Source organism: Lacerta agilis, chromosome 15 (assembly GCF_009819535.1).
Source record: "Lacerta agilis isolate rLacAgi1 chromosome 15, rLacAgi1.pri, whole genome shotgun sequence".
Classification (NCBI taxonomy): Eukaryota; Metazoa; Chordata; class Lepidosauria; order Squamata; family Lacertidae; genus Lacerta; species Lacerta agilis.
This window is the reverse complement of record NC_046326.1, coordinates 6,691,995-6,712,933: the sequence shown is the minus strand read 5'-3', so window position 1 is coordinate 6,712,933 and position 20,939 is coordinate 6,691,995. Positions and strand designations below refer to the sequence as shown.

Here is a 20,939-nt window from a genome sequence, read left to right as displayed (position 1 = left end):
ATGTCTCTCCTGGGAGAGATGCGGTGGCTTGGGCGCCCGCAGGCTCCGCACTGCCCCAAACAGTCCACCCGCTGCCTCCCCCCCCCCCTAGCTGTAGGGTGGCTGAGTGGGAGGAGCAGGCAGAATCTGGAGGCCCCACGGAGCGTCCTGCCCCAGCTTGCCCCTGGGCACAGGGCACATGTGCTGCCCCAGGCACCCAATTGGCTTGCTCCACCGCTGCCCTTGAGGTCCCTTCCAACTCTACAATTCTGTGATTCTGTGGTAACAAGGTGTCCCTAAATTTCATTGGATTAAATTGGAGTATAAAAATGGCAATTTGTCCATCCTTACATCCAGGCAAATGGGATTAGGACTACAAGAAGTGTGCTTTTTTCTGGGGGTACTCATGTGTATGCTAAGGTTGCCAGATTTTTTTCAATGAATCCGGGGACACTTTTCAACTTCAATGGATTTTACCATATTTTTCTGTGTATAAGACTAGGTTTTTCCCCTAAAAAAGAATGTCAAAAATTAGGGGGCATCCTATAAACGGATACATCTCCCCCCCATTTTCTTAAATCTGAGTCCCCAAAAATAGTGGGCGTCTTATAAATGGGGCGTCTTATAGATGGAAAAATATGGTATCACTTTTAGTTTGAAAGTGATGCAAAGCAATCAAATCAAGAAAAGGGGCTTTGTATAACTGAAAATGTGGCTTTTGGTGTCTTTGTAGTAAAGCATGACAAATTGTTTTAACGATCAACGATGGCTGTGTAGTGAACTTGACATTTTGCATCCTGAATAGGAGATTATGTTTTTAGAAATTATTCATGGCTTGAAGTCCAAACAAATACCTTTGATCTAATCTTATTCAGAGGCTTTGCAAAACAAAGTTTTATTGCACCTATTAAAAGAAATCACTCCGGTGGAATGTCTTGAACACTTTCATGGCTCTCACTGGAACTCTCCATGTGCTCACTTTGGACTTGAGGGATCGTGGTCACAATTGCTTCATGGATGCTCTGTGCGACATAGTCCAGGTTCTTTGAGTTAATGCTGCAGATGTTGATCTGCTTGTTTGCAAGGAGGTAGATATGTTTGTGCTGCGCTAGGAACTCCACTTGAGAAGCTGGCAGGAAATAAGTAACAGTATTGGCCAGGGCATAAAACCAGCTATGATCAAAAGGCTCATCAATGCAAACAACTACAAAACAATTACGAAACACACAGGATGCAAATGAAGCATGCATACAAATAATGCATACATTTACTTAGCTTGAATGGCCACAGAGTTTAGGGCTGACGTGGTACAAATCTGCAGCTTCGAGAATTTCCCATCCCCAGTGTAATGGATGATGATGATAATTAAAAAGTTATATCTCACCCTTCCTCCCAAAGGATTCCAGGCAGCAAACACACAAACAATAAAACCATTAACATAACTTTTTTTTTTAAATGGTCCTGCCATTCTCCTGATTCTGCCTGTTCACTCAGATCATCTCTGAAATGGAGAAAACTTGCTTCATTTGTGTGCCCAGTCTGAATGAAGTGGATGTTTCAATTTCTTATTTAACTCTAATTGGGAAATTTAATTAGTGCAGAATCCAAAGCTTTTGTAATCATTCATGAATCGTGACTCTGTGGAGCCACATTTTGTTTAGAATGAAAACATTCTGAAGCATGACTCGCATATTAAAAGCATCCACCTCAATCCAACAAAAATTTGGGGACCTGTATACCTCAAGACATGTTTTCGGGGTGAAACCTGCAGGTCTGGGGGAAGATTTCCCTCCCAAATTACTTGTAACCTCTGATTCCATCCCTTGAACATAAACAAATATTAGAGATGGAAGTGAGATCATGGGCCCCAATCCCAAGATGTCCTATAGGCAGGTATGGGGTGTTCACCTCCACCTCCTGGTGACCCTGCCCTGTGAGTGGTGATTGAGCCAGGAAGTCACACGTGTATAGACTCTCAACCTCAGTAGGAATCTGGTGCACTCAGGGTTCCCACTCACATGCACAAGCCCCTTAACTGTTCTGCTAGGGATGGGGACCAAATTTGTTTTGGTTTGCAGACTGGCATCTGAGCAGCTGAACAGAAAGGGGAGTGACCAAGAGAGTAGGAGGAAATGGGGAACGATCTGGGAGACAGGTGGGGCAGTAGATGGGAATAGAGCAGCCAGGGGGCCCTGGGAACAGCTCAGTGAGTGTGTGCTCAGTGGCTACAGAATTATGACGCACAGCTGGGGAACAAAACAGAAAACCACGGGAAGGGGAACAAATAGGAGAGACCGGAACCCTGACCAAAAGCACTTCATGCTGCAATGTTTTGTTGCACCTCCAACTTCCACCTTTTAAAAAGCATATAGAAAACAGTGCAGAGGCTCCCATAAGCCACCCAGAGGCTGTGATTTCCCCTCCTCAACACATGTTATTTGAGTTCTTTCTCTTAGGGGCAGTTTAGAGATGTGAGATGGAAGTTACAGACCACACCAAACACACAGTGAAGCAGCCCTGTGGTTCCTCTACCATGCATCCAGATCAATGGCAACTCACCATGGCGAAGCAGGGAGCAAGGAAAGATACATATCCCTGGTAAGGTTTGAGCCTAGTGCTTAGGAAGGGCACAGTCCAGATGCAGACCTGCCTTGGGCTCAGCAACAGGCAATGGTGGCTGATGCCCTTTGGGACTTGTAGGGAGGAAGGCAGGAAGGTGAACAGTAGGCAGAGCAAGAGCCAATGACAGGCAGAGCCAACTAATTTAGATTTGTCCACACAAATCCTCCTCTCTGCTGAGTTCTACAAGGCCAACACTGAGGCAAAGGAGGAGCAAGCAGATAGCCACTCCCTCCAGCTTCTGGACTGTTGTAAGTAAGAAGGCAGCCAAGTGGGGGCTTACTTAAGGCAGACCAAAATGATGGAGCTGTGCCCCATTTCCCCTAATGGGCCAGCTTCCACTGGCAAGAGAATAGGCTTATTGGATACATACGGAGGAGCCCGACAAAGCTATTGACTCCTGACTGGGCTGTAATATGTTCCCAGGAACCCGGTGTCCCCAGGATACGCAGCTTTTCCTTCAGTTTTTCTCTAATCAGCATAATTCTCTTTACTAGTTTCAGCAGACTCTGTTTCCTGAGGACAGGGATAGAAAAGATATGGCATGAGATTCCGCCCCCCCCCCCCCCGGCTCTCCTCAAAATGGCTGTGAAGTCTGGTTCAGACATAATGATTACAGCCCAACAAACCAAAGCTTGTTGAACTAGGAATGACTCATGCGTTCACATACTCCCACATTCTTTCTCTCTTCCCATTCATGCTTTAATTCAATGTTCCGTTAAACCACAGTTTCCTTGTGATATCCATACCAAGAAACTGTGGTTTGAGCAATCCATACAAATTGTGATATCAAACCAGAATCAAATCAATCTCTGGGTCTAGACATCTATAGATTTTAAGAATGAGGCATTTATTCTTTCACACTATTCTAGGGTAGTAGCTGCTGTGACATGCCCACAAATCATCTAAAAAAGAAAGAGGCTTTTTTCTTTTCCTTTAGCAGCTGGTTTTATGTATAGGCATCTATGCAGATTCAAAGAGTGGATGAATGAACCAGTCAACCACCCATAAATTAATCACTCCTGATTTCTTTTGAAAAGTGGAAAACCCTAATTTTTTATACTAATGATATAATCTGTATTTGCTTTTGAGTGCTTTTAAATGTCCCTGATCATCCCTTCATCCTTAAGGGCACCAGGGCAGAATATTACAGGCATGACTAAACCAATCATACCAAGACAAAATACAATAATGCAACAAGAACAAAACAATCAATAAAACAGTTCATGAACCAGTTAACACAACAGAGCAAACCAACAGCATAGCCAACATTTTAAATGTCAAGGCAAATAAACAGGGTGATAACTGTTGGCACCACTTGTAGCCACGCTAGTGGGAAATGGAGTCCAGGGGGCTGCAGGTTCCCCACTCCTGCTCTGAATGCTATTATAGCACTGGTGCCTGCAGAATATTTATTCAATCCTTGCCTCGGTTGCTGATCTCCCTCTTTCCTGTTGCCTTTTTCCACTCACGGCAATTGTGCAAAAATATTTTGGGAAATATCTTCGTTACAGGTGCATCGAAACATTCCCAAAACAGCAGCAGACAATCGCTTTTTTTGTCCATTACAAGCCCCGACCGCGGAGTTACCTGCCTTCCTTCTTACCACTCATACAGCAGTGCAGGGCTGGTCAGCACCATTGCAATGACCCTTGCCCCCAAGCTGGTGGGGCTAAACCACGTCATGCATATTTGCTTGGACAGCTGGGATTGGATTCTGATGAGTGTCGGATTGTTTTTCGTCACCACAATGAGATTTCCCACCCGCTCATCTGTATGAAGTAGCAAAAGGGAACAGGGCATGTTGAAGGTGGCGCTGCCAAATCAATTGTATACGAATCAATTACACGCGTACGCAGCCAGCTCTCCCCACACAGAACAGCTTCAGGCTACACTTCCTATTTCTCCACCAAATTCAGAAATTGCTGGGGCTGGTGGGAGTTGTAGGGAGGGAGTATCCCTGAGGCTGCCAGTCCAGAGGACAACCCACCCAAGCTTTCAAAGGAATATAGGAACATGCCTTACATTGAGTGAGTCCACTCAGGACCATCAGGCATACGGTTGTCTACACTTTCACCATATGAACCTGCCTGGACCCAGAGATCGTCACCTGAGCCCCTTCTCTGTAGGACACCTCTGAAGGACATTCAGAGGGTGGCAATGAGAGAACATATGTTTTCTATAATAACTCAATATATATGAAAGGCTTTCCCCAGAGAGGCCCACTTATGGCAGGGAAGGTTTTGATTTACTGGGCACTGGGCAGCATAGCTGTCAAGTTTTGGATTTGAAAATAAGGGATCAGCAGCCTCACCTATCCCGGGGACAGTCACATGGCAGTGGTGGGCGGAGCCAGAAGCAAAAGTGGGCGGCACTGGTGTGAACGCGCGCAGTAGGCTTACTGTATTTTGGAAACGCTGCCCGTGGGCTATGACGCCTGTAAGCGCGGGAAATGGCTCCCGCTTGCTTTGAGGCTGCAAGGAGGCGAAGTCTTCCCAGTCCCTGGCCAGCAGGGGGAGGGAGAGGAGCTGCTTCCTTAGAAAAAACGGGAAATTAAAGGGATATAAAAAATAAGGGATAGCAGCGGGAAACTGCTTGAAATAAGGGAGATTCCTGGGGGAAACGGGATACGACAGCACTGCTGGGCAGTACCAGTAATTGGATGTCTGCATTATGATTATGATTATTTTTCATGTGCTTGTGCATTTTTATCATTGGATTTTTATACTGGTCGTAAAATCACTTTGGGGCTTTTTGTGTCGGGATTTAATAAACTGAAATCCACACTGTCAGTGACTCTCCAGTGCTTCAGGTGGGGGACATTCCTAGCCCAAATTGGAAATGCTGAGGATTGAACCTGGGACCTTCTGCATGCAAAGCAAACGTCCTACCACAGAGCTACGGCTCTTCTCCTGTGTGATTAGTTCCTGACGAGCATCAGTCAGTTTTTACTCCTGCCACTCAGTCCAATTTAGGAAGCGCTTTTGGATGGCAAACAATAGGAGTGGATTTTTAAACCACTCCATAAAATCATCACAGGTATAAATGTGATATAAACTGGGCATTGATGTAACAAGCTAAAGTCTGGGATTACTTCCAGAAAAAGAAGAGAATAACTCGGAGTGAGTGCACTCATTGTTACTCGCTAACTTCTGAGCTCCTTTCCCTTGTCTTTGAGGACCTCTAGTGTTTAAATATAGGTATGATATCTTTTCAGAGCAGTCACGGACTTCCAGGCAGCCTTCCCAACCATGTGACACCTGCTTTTTCTTACAGCTCCTGGGACCCCGTGATGACGGGCAGGTTTTAAATGCAAGTGGCAGACAAACAGACTCATGCACTGAGAGCATATGCGAGGGGGCTGCAGAGCTGTGCTGCGTAGGCCTGCATCATGCCATCAAGGCACATGGCAGGAATGGATTTGGTAGCAATGTAACACAGGTTCCTGATATGGTGAAAGGGGACGATGTTACCTGGGACGATCCCACAATCCTCTTATGCATGCTTTTGCTGTTCAACACGAAAGGGGTTTCTTGTGATTCCACTGCCCTCCCCCAAGATGCTTGGTCTGCCTAGGGCCCACTTAGTGTGACCATTAGAGTCCTACCGTATAGGCCAAATATTTTGGAAAAAGACTGGGCACACAGAAGCTCAAAACCCTTTGCTACAAAGTGCCGCACCGCCCAGGCATCCCTGTCCAAGTTTCCTGAAGCCAGTCCTTGAGCTACGATGTCGAAAAAGGGGAAGAGGTGCTTTTTCTAAGGACCCAAAAGAGGTGGGAAGAGAGAAGAAACAGATGCATTGTAAACTTGGCTGACATTACTGTGAACTATAGCTATGGGTTTACCTTAAAACAGCTTTTCATTTAAGCACTAGCCTGGCGATCGTGACAAGGAATTGCGTGTGGGTGAGTAAACGGAATTCCATAGTGGTGAGTGAGTGAGCTAAAGGAGGATGGATGGACCTCTCTGTTCCTCCTCTGTAGCCCAGCATACAAAGCAAATTTGCTATCTGAGCAGGGAAGACCCCTTCTCCATGCCTAGCACAAAAATACAGCAGGTTGCTGTAAGAGGACTGGAGTTCCAGCAGAATAGAGGTTTTGTTTTGTTCTTTTGGGCAGGCTAGTGACTTTTATGGTCTTATTTACAAGGCTGCCTAAAAGTGCCTCCTGATGAGTGTCTAGGATTTGACTAAGGAAGCTTAATGTTCTTCCCAATGGCTTGGTGTTATTTCCCAAATGCACAATTCACCTGGAGAGGTGGGATCTCAGAATGTGCATGGGGAAAACAGGCAGGCAGCAGGGGTTTTTTTTTTAATGGAAGGGAAAGGGAAAGATTTTGGGATGTAGTCTCTGGTGAATGTGCAGACTGTTGGAGGACGGCGTGTTTTGCCTCTGCTGTGATTTGCTTGTAAATTTGTAAATCAAGCCAGTGTTACAAATAGAGCTGAAGTCTCTAAGTGTCCACTCATCGAAAAACCCTAAAGTTCTGCCCTAAAAAAATCTCACTTCTTGGAAGTGGGGATATCATAATTATTTTTAGTGAAGCATGGGATATACAGTGAGGAGTGAAAGTATTTGATCCCCTGCTAAATTTGCCCCTTTGACGAAGAAATGACCAGTCCATAATTTTAATGGTAGGTTTATTATAGCTGCGAGATACAGAATAACAACAAACGGGCAAATGGGCAAATTTAGCAGGGGATCAAATACTCCCCCCTCACTGTACTTGCACATTATCTTTTTCACAAGTGGGACCTGCAGCAAACTGGGTATCAAGTGCTTCTCCCCAGGATTCAAGCCACTCCACTCCATGCCATGCCCCTTTCCCCAACAAATTTCCATTTCCCCACTATCAGACGGGCCCCATGCGCCCTATGCGTTCAAAGCAGCATCATACCACTTTGAACAGTCACAGCGCCCTCTCCACCACCAAAGAATTCTGCTAACTTTACTTTGTTACACTGCTGAGAGTTGTTAGGAGATCTCTATCCCATTAACGGATCTACTGTTCCCAGATTGGTTTAACAATCGAACCCTCCTCCCAGAGAAATGTGAGAATAGTAGCTCTTTGAGGTGAACAGCAGTCTCTTAACAACTCTCAGCACGCTTAACAAAGCTACAGTTCCCAGGATTCTCTGGGGGAATCCCATGCCTGTTTAAAGTGGTTTGACTCCAAGAACATTAGGAGGGCTGCAGCTTCCATATTCCTGGTCTGTTGAGTCAGTGACCTCTCTAGTGGATTCCTATATTTACCTCCATCACTGCTGCAACTTCTTCCCACTGCTTGGGTGTCAAGCCAGTTTCCTCAGGAGCATGCAGGAACACAATGGAGCCTTCTGGTGCATCCTGAAAGCAAACCAATCCTTCAGTCAACACCTTATGTTGATTGAAAACACTGGGGGTTACATAGGTTGGGTGCGGGAGAAGTCTGGGAAGAAAACTGGGATTGCCTGAGGCAAATGTTATGGTTTATCAATGGCTATTGCCTTCATTCCTATGTACTGTATAAAACCTTCACATTCAGAAGCAGTGCACTTCTGATCAGGGATGAATGAAGGCGTTGTGACACCCGGGGCGGGGTGTCGCTATGTAGGGCACATGTGCGGCATTGCTACGTACGATGCATGTGACATACGTAGTGATGGCACATATGCGCTGTACATAGTGGTTTGCTGCCACTGCTGCTCCAGCCCTGTATGGACAGTGCCTGGATGCTCTGCTTGCAGCTGCAGCCATGAATGGAGAATCCTTCATTCACGGCTGTAGCAGCGACGGGCGGATCCCACTGCCGTCCATACGGCGCTTGAGCGGCGCCAGTGGCAAACTGCTAGCCCCTGTGGGGTGCCTTCTTGTCACCTCCCCAGACATGGTGCCCAGGGCGCACCGCCCCCATGCCCCTCATTGTGATGCCACTGCTTCTGATTACAAAATGCTAGGGACACAGAACAGGAGCAATGGTTTGTATCGGGCATATGAGTGTGAGGGACACTATAGCTCAGTGTCAGAATACATGTGTTGCTTACAAGAGGTCCCGGGTTACAAAGGAACAAAGGAGGCTGCTTTATACTCATCTTGGGGCTCATCTAGACTTGCATTTGCCCTGAGGTTAGAAAGTGTGGGTCCAGGAGGTTTTCCTCCGGCCCCATCGTTTCCTTCCAGGGGAAAAAGCACTCTTTGGCACTAGGTCAGAGCAAACCTCTCATCTGGGAAAAATGATGTTTGCTCTGATTCAGTGATAACAATTGGGTCTTCCCCGGGGAAGGTGGCAGGGGAAGAGGGCATGTGGATGAGCCCATAATTGATATAGTCTAGACCAGGCATAGGCAACCTTCGGCCCTCCAGATGTTTTGGACTACAATTCCCATCATCCCTGACCACTGGTCCAGTTAGCTAGGGATCATGGGAGTTGTAGGCCAAAATATCTGGAGAGCCGAAAGTTGTCTATGCCTGGTCTAGACTCTATGCTTACTTGAAACAGATTTCCATGATTTCAGCCAAGGGTCTCTTCCAGCCTTACCTGGAGATGCTGGGGATTGAACTTGGGACCTTCTGTGTGTAAGGCAGATGCCTCTATCACTGAGCCATAGTCCTTTTTCAAGGCCGAGCATCTCCACTTAGCAACATCAAGAGGCAGACAACGAGGAAGACTTCAGACTGAGGCTTGGCCAGGGTAGATACAACTAGACTAGATGACACAGCTTCCTGTGTTCTGTTGACAACTGGGTGGGCACTGCTGTAGGAAGGAGGCTGTATTTATTTAATCAATTACATTTGCATCCTGCCCTTCCTCTGCAGGGGTCAGAGTGCACACACCATCCCTGTGAAGTAGGCCAGGCTAGGACACAGTTACTTGCCGGTGGGTACCCAGTCAAGCAGAGAATGAGCAGAGAATTCTACCTAAGTTTCCCACATCCCCTCCCAACCCAACATTGTAGCTCAGGGCTTGCTAAACTTTTCCGGGTTGAGGGCCACTTTCACCTTTGACCTATCCTCCGGGGGCCGCATACCAACAGTTCCTCTCCACACCTGTGCTAATTAAATGGCCAATATAATGAGAGGAAGGGGTGATTTGGATCCCACCAGGGCTCTCTGAGCTCTGACCACGCCAGTGTTGTGCCTACTTTACGTTTTTCTTTTCTTTTTGCCAGTGCTGGGCCCCAGAAAAAATTGTTTGGGTGAGGGGGGGTAAAACAGACCCTTGAACTGGGAGTTAGCCACTTAGGGTGTTACCTGCAGTTCTTCCAGGAACCCTTCTGTGTCGACAGTCAATGTGATGGGATCCCAGTAGTGGTAAGAACGGATGTCTGAAAAGCCAGCAACTTGGAATATGCACCCAAGATTGTCTGAAAAGATAGTGGGGGGGAGTTTGTGGGAGTGTTTTGCGCCAGCTTTGTTTTTTGGCTGAAAACGAGGGGTGCACTCACATGTAAGAGATGTGGAATGGGGAAGAGTTCAGTGGTAGAGCACATGCTTGAATGCAGATGGCCCGAGAATCATTCTCTAATTAAATGATGTCAGGGAGAAGGGCTGGGAAAGACCTCTGCCTGAGTCCATTTAGATATACTCAGTGTCAAGGACGGCTCTATCATTAGGCAGAATGGGGTGGCTGCCTCAGGTGGAAGGATGCAGACATTGGCAGCATACCACCCTGAGATGTGATGAAGCCAGGCAGTGCTGAAGTAAGATCCAGGTGTCAGTCTGGTTAGCTTCTGCATGCGGAATTATATTGGGAGGGTCAACTAGCCATTCATCTCAGGCATTCAAAGGTCTTGGCCAATACTTCGCAATATTGTCAGAGTAGGTAATACCAAGACAGATGGAGCAGCTTCATGTACATCTGAGCTAGGTTGGCAGAGGCAGGGACCAAGCAACAGGAACTCACCCTGTCATGGGGATTTGAACCGCCGACCTTCTGATCGGCAAGCCCTAGGCTCGGTGGTTTAACCCACAGGCCTCTAGATTATGTTTACTGCATGGCTGGCACTGCTACAGGTTGGGATTAAAATAATAATAATCACAGCAACATTTCCCAGGGACTTGCAGCTTCAATGATAGGGCTAGGCATCAAAGTGGTGATGGGAAAACAACAACAGTTTATATACCTAAGTGGGGTGTGGCGATCAAAACAGTTGCTGGAGCTGTGCAGTAGCTGGGCTTGTACCAATGGTGCAGAAATTCAGCTCCAATCCACAGGGCACCGGTTCCACCATTTGTCTGAACACCACATGCCTATTTACAAAGGAAAGTTTGGGGTAAGTCAAGACGGGACAAGAGTAGGGATTTAAGAGGGCACCAACTTCCATTCTGCCCTGCATTTGCTGTGCTCCGCTGCAGCTTGGATCCCAACCAAAGCCACATTATTTGTATCACTGTCTGCTGTGGCAAGATTTTTTAAATGTAATTCATCATTGCATTGATCCACAATATTTGTTTCAATGCAAAGGAGCACAAATGTGGGAGGGAGTAATCAATTACATAACATTATGTATTATTTGTGGTCTGAAAACAACATCAGCAAATATCAAAAACAACAACAGGGAATAGTGATTGTATTCCCTGGACTGATATCTGTTCTGGACCAAATAGGTGAACACCTGCAATTTCCCCTCCCAGTTCTGTTTTTATCATAATTCTCCAGCATCTCTAGACAGGAGGACCACATAAGTGAAGCTAAGGTACAGTGATATGCACAGGATTAATCTGTGCGCAGAATGGCTTAATTAGCACTGAGCTGACATCTAATTGGCAGGGGGTTGGACTGGATGGCCCTTGTGGTCTCTTCCAACTCTATGATTCTATGATTCTAATTTAGCTGCTATTGCTAATAAAAACTGTTACCCTGTTGTCTAGGAGAGCGTGGCTGTCCTTGCCAATAGCTAGCTCCATGGCTGCTTGGGTGAACTCCCAAATTCCGAGCTGTGGGAGGCATTCGTGGTTCAGTGTTGGGTCCTCAGGAATTTGAAGCAGGATTCGTTTTACAACTGGTGGGATCCAAACTTCATCCAGATCTGTCTGGCAGCCTGGGAAGAAGGGCAGTGCTGATGTAAGCTGTACTCACCAACATTTCAGAGACAAAAACGGGAGGGCACACCCTTGCGTTTTGGTCATGCTAAGTTTCAGTTCCGGAGGTTCCGAATTATTCGATCTTGTTGACTGTTGAAAAAAAATATGGCCCTCTCTTTCTCTCTCCGTGGTCATCTTGTGTCTTTGCAGCTTGTGTCTGCTGCCAAAGATATGTGCCTCTCTCATCACTAGGGACACGGGGATGAAATCTGCTCCAGTTAGCATTGAAAGGCAAACCTATCTAATTCATACTTTCTGAAACAATACAAAAATCTGTTATTGTAATTGTAGTGTTGTTATATTTGTATTTGTGTGGTTTATTTCTTGTTTATTTGTTGTTTAATGTGGAAAATCAATAAATTCTTTAAAAAACAAAAAACAAAAATCTGAACATTGTGTAAAAATGTGGAAATCTGAACTTAAGTTTGGGGAATATGAGAAACTGAGAGGAACTGATATTGATACATTCACCTGCCTCACAATTTGTCTTCTGATGACATGGATCACTTTTCAGTTCTCTGCTACTGGATTCTGGTTGGCACCTGGATCTAGCACAAAGCTCCTTGTCATTATTTTCAAATCTCTCCATGAACTCGCACCCTCACTTTTAATCTCACATCCAAATGCAGCCCGACCCATGACCCTCACTTCTCTAGCTCCACCACCCTCATGTTTATTGACTCATTTAGGTTCCACTTCTCCTCCAGGGACCTCAAGGTGGCATATACGGTTCTCTCCCCCTCCCCACTTTACCCCACGACAACCCTGCAAAGTAGGTTAGGCTGAGAGGCAGGGATTGGCCCAAAGACACCTGGTGAACTTCATGGCCAAGTGGGGATTTGAACCCAGGTCCAGAGTTCTCCTGTTCCCTCAAAAGCCTGCTGTTGTGGATCTCGTATCTATGAGTAGGAAACAGGAGGGGTGTTGGGTGCTGCATACTCTAAAAAATATCTCCTACTCTCTCTCTCTCTCTCTCTCTCTCTCTCTCTCTCTCTCCCCCCCCCCCCCCGGCTTTAGTCCTTACGATGTGGAGTTAGTCTGCCTGCTGGTTGGCTGCACTGAGAGAATTGGTTTCTGCCTTAGGGTGAGAATCTGTTGGTGAAACCTGCCCCTCCCACCCAGGTGAGAGGTGGGAGATGTGTGTATTCCCCCTGGGTGAGACATGGCAATGGCCTGCTTAGTGGAGTTTTTTTGTTTTGTTTTATGCTGCAGGCTGATTGATATTCCTGGCATATATATTTTATTTTTAATGTAACTGATACTGTTTTGATTTGTTTTGCATATGAATTATACTTCTGGCTCATTCATTGTGCTTATTGCATCTTTGGTGTGTGTGTGTGTGTTTGTGTGTGTGTATTCTGAATTATATTTGAATTTATATTGGTTAGGGACCCAGCCGGTGCTGTGGGTTAAACCACAGAGTCTAGGGCTTGCTGATCAGAAGGTCGGCGGTTCGAATCCCTGCGACGGGGTGAGCTCCTGTTGCTTGGTCCCTGCTCCTGCCCACCTAGCAGTTCGAAAGCATGTCAAAGTGCAAGTAGATAAATAGGGACCGCTCCAGCGGGAAGGTAAACGGCGTTTCCGTGCGCTGCTCTGGTTCGCCAGAAGTGGCTTTGTCATGCTGGCCACATGACCCGGAAGCTGTCTGCGGACAAACGCTGGCTCCCTCGGCCTATAGAGCGAGATGAGTGCCGCAACCCCAGTGTCGGACACGACTTGACCTAATGGTCAGGGGTCCCTTTACCTTTACCTATTTATATTGGTTAATCCTTCGTTAATCACTCAGAGCTGCTTTCAGCTACCTTCCTTGCTGGAAAGGGGATGTTCAGATGTGAAATCAAAATATAGAAAGGCTCTGCGCTTTCTGTCTGTATGCTTGGAAGTTCCTCCCAGAACTCCTGTGGGTGCTAGCTTCCCTCAAAGCCCTACTCAGACACCACATTTTCTGTTGGCTCAACCCTCGACTTCCCATGCAGTACTGGAACAAACTAAACACACATGCAACTTTAACAACCACATATTGCTTCCCTCTGCTCCCCTTCCTCGGTTGCATCTATCCGTCTCATTATAATTTTAGACTGGAAGCCACTTGGGAGCAGGGGCCTGTCCTCTTGTCCTCTGGAAAGTGCTTTGTACACTTAGAGCAATGTATCTATATGTCTTACGTTTTCGCCTCTCAAAATCACAGTCGTCTGGGAGGCTATCAAACAGTGAGCCATTAACCTCAGAAGAGCAGCAAAAGGTTGATTCCCTTACGTGCCTCACATCTACAACACCATGGTCACTGAATGTTTCTTCTCACCTGTGACAACATTGGAGTTACTGTAAGTTGTGCAACCTTCCCTATTGAAACAGACTATTGTTGGAAGGAGCTAGGCTTGGCTAGGAAATCTACCTGCATGGCCAAGGCACACCTTTTGGGGTGAAGGATCTGCTCTGTACGCATCCAAGGGAACGTCTGCTGCTTTGGCTAACGGAACATCAAGGAAAACCGAAAGAGTCGCCATGGCCCAGCCTGGCTAAGACAAATGAAGCTTTCACTTGCACCTTCTTCTGCTCAAACAGTGGTTTGAGTACGTCCTCCAGAAGAACTCACATTGACCCTCCGTCTCATGGAACTGTAAGACAATTGTTTCCTGGGGTACCATGTGCATTTGCACTCAAACATTCCAAGGTAAGGACGTGGATAGTAAATAGCCCACTTAGTGAAATCTAGCATGCATGATTCTCTGGGACTGCTCCCTCTCTTCTCCTCTACCAAAGGGGAGAGGGGGAAGATATTAAATAGTGGGTGGACATAGCAGACGACACAGTGATTCTCCAAGCAGCTCTGTTTATTCTCAGGCTGGAACAGAACTGAACTGAAGGGCTCAGCAGCCTGCTTATATCGAACTCAGCTACAAGCAACAGTAACAACTTTCTGTAGTTACCCAATCCCTGAACGTCACTTTCAATCCCTCATTTGCATGTGCGGACCTGAGTGAGAACTGCAGCAGAATGAACTATATATACACACCCCTAGTGGCCTAGGGTGAGAACTTCAATACATAACAGAAGAAAAACCCCGTATGATTTTTTTTTGTCATTGTGTGAAAATTAGGGCTGTGCAAGCTGCAGCTTCCTGATTCAGTTCAAATCGAATTGGATGGCCTGGATTAGGGCCTGATCAGACCCAGTTCAGACTTTTTGATGCTTGGGGCAGTGGTAAATTCTGAAGTACAGCAGTTCAGTGTGGTATCTCATGGCCATGCCTCCAAAGAGAGGCCAAAAGCAAACAAACTAAATAAAAGGTTAACCCTGCCAAATTCCAGACAGGTAGATCCAGGGGCAGGATAGAGGCCTTCTAACAACTGTCAGTACCCTTAACTACAGTTCCCAGAAGTTTTGGGGCAGGAAGTAATGACTGACTAAAGTGGTATGGTGCTGTTTCAAATGTATAGTGCAGATAGGGTTGTTATCAGTGGGGGCAGGGGCGTAGCAAGGCTCTGTGCTGCCTGGGGCGGCGGCGGCGGCGCAAAGGCACCCCCCTGGGGGAGGGGCACGACGTGTGCGTCATGATGTCATCGTGATGTTGCGATGCATGTGGATGCCGCTGAAAGGGGGAAACTCCCCCTTTCCATCGCTTTTTTCGGCGGGGGGGGGTGGGCCTGCGAGGAAGGGGCGTCACGCTTGTCCCTGGCATGCTTTGCCTCCCCCTTTCCCCCTTCTAGCAGCTTTTTTTCTGTGCGAGGGGCGGGCCAGCGAGGAGGGGGTGTCATGGCAGCGGCAAGCGCGACGCCCCCTCCTCGCTGGCCCGCCCCTCGCACCGAAAAATAGCCACTGGAAAGGGGGAAAAGGTGGCATGCCCCCGTTTGGGGCCCGCCCGCCCGGCAGGGCGGGGTGGGGGGTGGCCAAAGTGGCACCCCCCTCCCCTGGAAGCTGGGGCAGGCCGCCCCCGCCCCCCTTGCTACGCCCCTGAGTGGGGGCAGCTCTCTTTGCTCCCAGGCACAGAGAATAACCCTTATTTGCCCCTGGTGAGCATTATGTTCAAGAGCCTAAGACCAACCCTGCTTTATCAGCCCCATCCAGTCCAGCAATTTTCCCACAGTTGCCAACCAGATGCCTATGGAAAGTTCACAAGCAGGACCCGAGTGCCCCCACTAGTAGAGGTAGAACACAGCCTTGCCTCCCAGGAATTTGTCTAATCATCTTTTAAAGCCATCACTATTTCCTGTGGAAATGAATTCCATCCATTAGCTAAGCTCTGTGTGAAGAGGTACTTTGTTCTCTCTGTCCTGAATCTTCCAGCATTCATCAGACGTCCTTGAGTTCTAATCCGCTCATCTTTTGCATAACAGGCCTCTTCATTGCATGGATACCAATAACACATTGCATAAAATGTGCCATTTTTTACACACGCCCTTCAAAGGGTCCCAATTCAGCTTATCGTGATTATTCCAGAAGTCTTTTTGCATGGAGGAGTGTGGTGCAGTTTTTAGAGCCTAGTTAGGATCAATCAATCACTGGTTCATCCAGTGACCTCGGGTCATGGCGACTATCACTACCTCTTGCAGGAGCGGATTTCACAGTTTAACTGTGTGCTGCGTGCAGGAATACTTACTTTTGTTGGTCCTGAATCTTCCAACGTTTAGTTTCCACCAATGTCTCCGAGTTCTAGTATTATCAATGTTTGCTGCTAATGCTTACTTGCTCAAGTGTACCATCCAAACACAGCTTACCAATGGAGAGAAATTCAAAGAAGAAGAAGAAGAAGAAGAAGAAGAAGAAGAAGAAGAAGAAGAAGAATGTAAGAGTGTAATTTGTGAGTTTGGGGGCTGTGCACACACATGCATGCACAAACCAACCCAGGGCTCTACCCTGACCCAGGGAGTCATGCTCTGTCCTCAAATCAACTTTTTGGGAGGGAGAGCTAATGTTTAGGGGTAATGTGGTCAGCCACCTTGACTCAAAATGGTGTCTGGCACCCAAGACCATCGCTTCCACCTCAGAAACCCTTGTGCCAAGTTTCACAATTATATCTTAGGAGGCATCCAAATTGGTGCAGGTTGGAACTGTCCCACTAAAGGTGGTAAAGACCCACCAAATGGGGAGATGGAAAATTCAGAGGTTTCCAAATTGGTGTAGTTTGGACACCTTATGCCAAAAAGGTTAAGTCACTGCAAAGTTACATTTTGATCCATCATCTTGATTCAAAATGGCATCCAACATCCAAACATTGGCAAAGACCACCATTCCCACCTCAGGAACCGTTGTACTAAGTTTGGTTACAATATCTCAAGAGGTGGCTGAACCTATGCCAAAGTGATCTTTCAGTCTGTCATCTTGATACAAAATGGCAGCCAGACACACACACACACACACACACACACACACACACTGGGAACCCTCACGCCAAATTTGGAGATGATCTCTTGAGAGACATCTGAATGCATAGAAAACATAGGCTTCTCAGCCTTTTGGCTAAGATCAAGTGTATTTGGACAAACAATTTTCCAAAATATATAGTGGACTGGTAATATTTTAACCACAGAATGCCGCCAAACCAAGAGGACCTCATGGCACAGACTGGAAGAGAAGAAGAAGCTTTTTTTCTCCTTTAACAAATATTTAATAACTGTTCCAAAATATAATCTGTTGGTAACATTTGGAACCATCTGAAGCTGTTCGTTTGACAGACTTCCTCCAGACGCTGCTTGCCACAACGAGGAAATGGGACATCATCGTTGATTAGTTTCTTCTTCCTAAAGATGGGGGATACAGCAAAAGATCAGTTTTAAGAGCTCAAGTCGGTACAAACCTAAGATTCCCAACTTGAAGGTGCTAACTGCTGTTGCCATCTTTTCATTTCTATTTATAATAATAATAATAATAATAATAATAATAATAATAATAATAATTTATTTATACCCCGCCAAACCAATAAAATCACAACAAGAACATAAAACAATTCATTAAAATACAGATTAAAATACATTTTAAATTTTAATTTAGACTGCAGCCTCATTTTTAAGTAGCCCACCAATCACACCAAAAGAATGAAACATCAGGGTTAAACTGAAACCAACCCAAAGGCCAGGTGGAACAGCTCCATCTTGCAGGCCCTGCGGAAAGATGCCAAATCCTGCAGGGCCCTGGTCTCGTGTGACAGACCGTTCCACCAAGTCGGGGCCAGTACTGAGAAGGCCCTGGCCCTAGTTGAAGCCAACCTAGCATGCTTGTGGCTTGGGACCTCCAAAAAGTTATTATTTGAGGACCTTAAGGTCCTACCCGGGACATACCAGGAGAGGCGGTCCCTTAGGCGGTCCCTTTTTTCCTTATTAAGCCCATCTGGGAGCTTTGTGAGCTGAAGAGGGGGCAAAAATGGTTTCATACAGAGCTGTGGGACCTGTGGCCTTCCAGGTGTTGTTGAATGGCCTCCCACATCAGCTCCAGCTAGCATGGGCAATAGCCAGAAGCAGTGGGAGCTGCAGTTCATCAACATGTTGACGGCACCACAATGACTATTTGCTGCTTCTTCTTTTAAAACCACATTAATCTTCAACAGCTAGCTTGAAACGTGTTGTTGTTGGCATCTGTCCGTCTCAAGAGTCAATGGAGTGCACCTCTGGGGATGAAGTCAAACCACTGCGTTAGCAGGACTGAAGTGCTGGGGCACAAGCCATGGTGGTGTGTATGGAGATCCTTGGCTGCCCAGACAACAAGACCACCACCCCTCTCAGACTTGCTGATGTGGTCCAAACGAAAGCAGAGCAATACATCTGGCACCAGCTTGGTTGCAGGAGTTGCCAGGCGGAGGTATACAAAACACCACTGAACCGTCTTAGGGACTCCATTCTGGATTTGTGTAGGGTTTGTTCCTTATAGCCTTTTCCGTTCCCCAAATACGTCCCACAAGGCAGTGGAGGTTTAGGGTCAGAGTTTTCCTTCTCCTAGATGAGCTACCTTCCCAGGTAGATGAGACCCATCTGCCCCTCACTTCGTTCTACAGCAAATGTAGAAAGCCACTTTCTTGACCATTGGACTCACTCTCGGTCTCTTCTGCTCAATCCACTGGAGCCTATCTTGAAATGCTGCTACAGAAATGAGCCCAAAATATCCCACTCTTCCAAAGAAGCCAGCAGAAGGAATCAGAATTCATTGGCCACAGTATAAGTCAAACCTCAGTGCAAAACAGCAACTTCTGGTGTATTTTTTTTTAAAGATAGAATCTAAAACCCACATGTTTTGAATAGAACTGAAATCATCACCTGCACACTTAAAATCGTCTTGTATGAACTCTTGAGACTTCAAAAATTCTGAAAATTTGTTAGCTGCACAAATATTTGGCCAGGTGATATTCAGTATCAGCATTTTGACATTCAACCATTTTACAACAGTCAATGTCTGGCCGTATCCAACAGCCAAGTTACTACAGGATTTATTAAACTAGTTCTCCCTCGTCCAGTGTTTGGGCTGTTTCATATGCAGCCAAAGCAATATCATTCAGATACAGGGAAGGGCTGTCAGAAGGAGGGACAGGGGGAGAAATGCAATTTAGTTTGCATTTAAAGGCAAATCTACCTAATCACAGTTTTTGGAAAAATATGCAAATCAAAGCACAGCTGTCCTTTGAAATCTACACTTGCATGAATTTTGCAATGCAGTTTTCCAGCCAAGTATTCTATCCAAAATGCAAATTGTTGGTGAAAGGCACAGATGAATGCATATATTAATGAAAATAACATCAAAATGCATTACATCAGTGGAACTATAATTATTATGGAAACAAGTCTTGCAAAAATGAGTACATTAGGCAAAACAGCCTACAAAAATGAGTACATTTGGATAAATTTGCACTAAAATGCTGCTGAATTTTCATGAGGACTTTAAAAAAAAGCAATCCCAAACTATTATAGAGAACTGAATTTAAGATTGGAAAAATTGAGAAATTGAGAGGAAGAGATAGAGTCACCCATCCCTAATATGGAGCTGACCATAGCCACCAGGTAAACAGAATACCTGTGGGGAGGAGGGATGGGCAGAGGTGAGTGACTGATGGCAGTGGCAATGGAAAGGAGTCATTGGTGGGAGACCAAGCATGCCAGCTACCAACCCTGAGCGGAACTTCAGGGTGGTCAGTGGTAATTACTAGGAAGAAAACCATGGGAAAGAATTGCTATATTTCAATAAAAAACAAAATCAAATTAATCGGATCTCCTGCATGAACATAATACATAGCTTTGCCAATAAAAGCCCTTTATAACATATCCAGTGCTATTTTTCCAGAAAAAGAGGTATCGGAGCTCACTATGAACACCTCCCTCGTTCTCTTAAAATAGCAACAGAGAGGTGCCGGAACCCACCTGAGAGGTGCCGGAACTGAGTTCCGGTGAGTTCCAGCTGAAAAAAGCCCTATATATATATCCACTTGCTCACCCAGCATACTAACATCAGGAATGAATTACTTCTTGCTTTGCAGCAAGACTGGGGAACCTTTGGCCCTCCGGATGTTGTGGAACTACAACTCCCACCAGCTATGGTAAGCATGGCCAATGGCCAGGGATGATGAAAGTTGTGACTCAGCAACGTCTGGAAGACTGACAAGAACAGTAGCTGTACAACAACAAAATCCTCTATATCATGCACCCTCAAACTCGACCCTCCAGATGTTTTGGCACTACAACTCCCATCATCCCAAGCTAACAAGACTAGTGGTCAGGGATGATGGGAACTGTAGTCCCAAAACATTTGGGGGACAAGTTTGGGGGTACCTGCTCTATATCCTTGAGAATGGCCCCATCAAACCCAGGGCAGATTACATCTGAGAAGACTTACATAGTGTTGGAAGTACACCTGTAAACACCAGTTGCTGTGAAGCACCAGAGGGAAGGGCACTGGTGCATTCAGGTCACACTTTCAGCCTTCCCATGCGCAAGGGCGCTGACTCGGGCCCCACACTGTGGGTGCCCAGCGCTGTGGGTGCTCACTATGACAGTGGAGAAAGCCATATTCCCCTGAGTTTTTATAAAGGATGCTGCAACTGGGGGTGGGGGAGGACTCGCAGTGCTCTCCTCCTATGCCACTGACCCAATTCAAGACCATTTTCCAGCTGGACGTCCACATTTCCTCTTGGGTGACTTTCGGAGCCGGGTGCATATGGCCAGGGCTGAGATTTCCCTATGAGAACCAGCTCTTTAAAGCTGAATTGCAGCAAACATCAATTCAAGCTTTCGTTGAGTTTATGTTTGCTAAGATTGGGCTTTGAATAGTGGGTTTCTGTGGGGAAAGCTCCGGAGCA

General features: G+C 46.3%; 1 protein-coding gene across 1 annotated transcript; it reads right to left on the bottom strand.

The window, feature by feature from the left end:
• Positions 1-896: 896 nt before the first annotated feature.
• On the bottom strand, positions 897-14,225 carry GOT1L1 (glutamic-oxaloacetic transaminase 1 like 1). The gene is made up of 9 exons (XM_033172502.1): positions 14,058-14,225; positions 11,438-11,619; positions 10,702-10,828; positions 9,830-9,942; positions 7,853-7,945; positions 6,206-6,356; positions 4,205-4,370; positions 2,972-3,114; positions 897-1,108 (listed from the first exon to the last, which is right to left on the bottom strand). The coding sequence occupies exons 1-9, from the start codon at positions 14,167-14,169 to the stop codon at positions 897-899; spliced, it is 1,299 nt and encodes a 432-aa protein (XP_033028393.1). The 5' UTR covers positions 14,170-14,225.
• Positions 14,226-20,939: the final 6,714 nt, after the last annotated feature.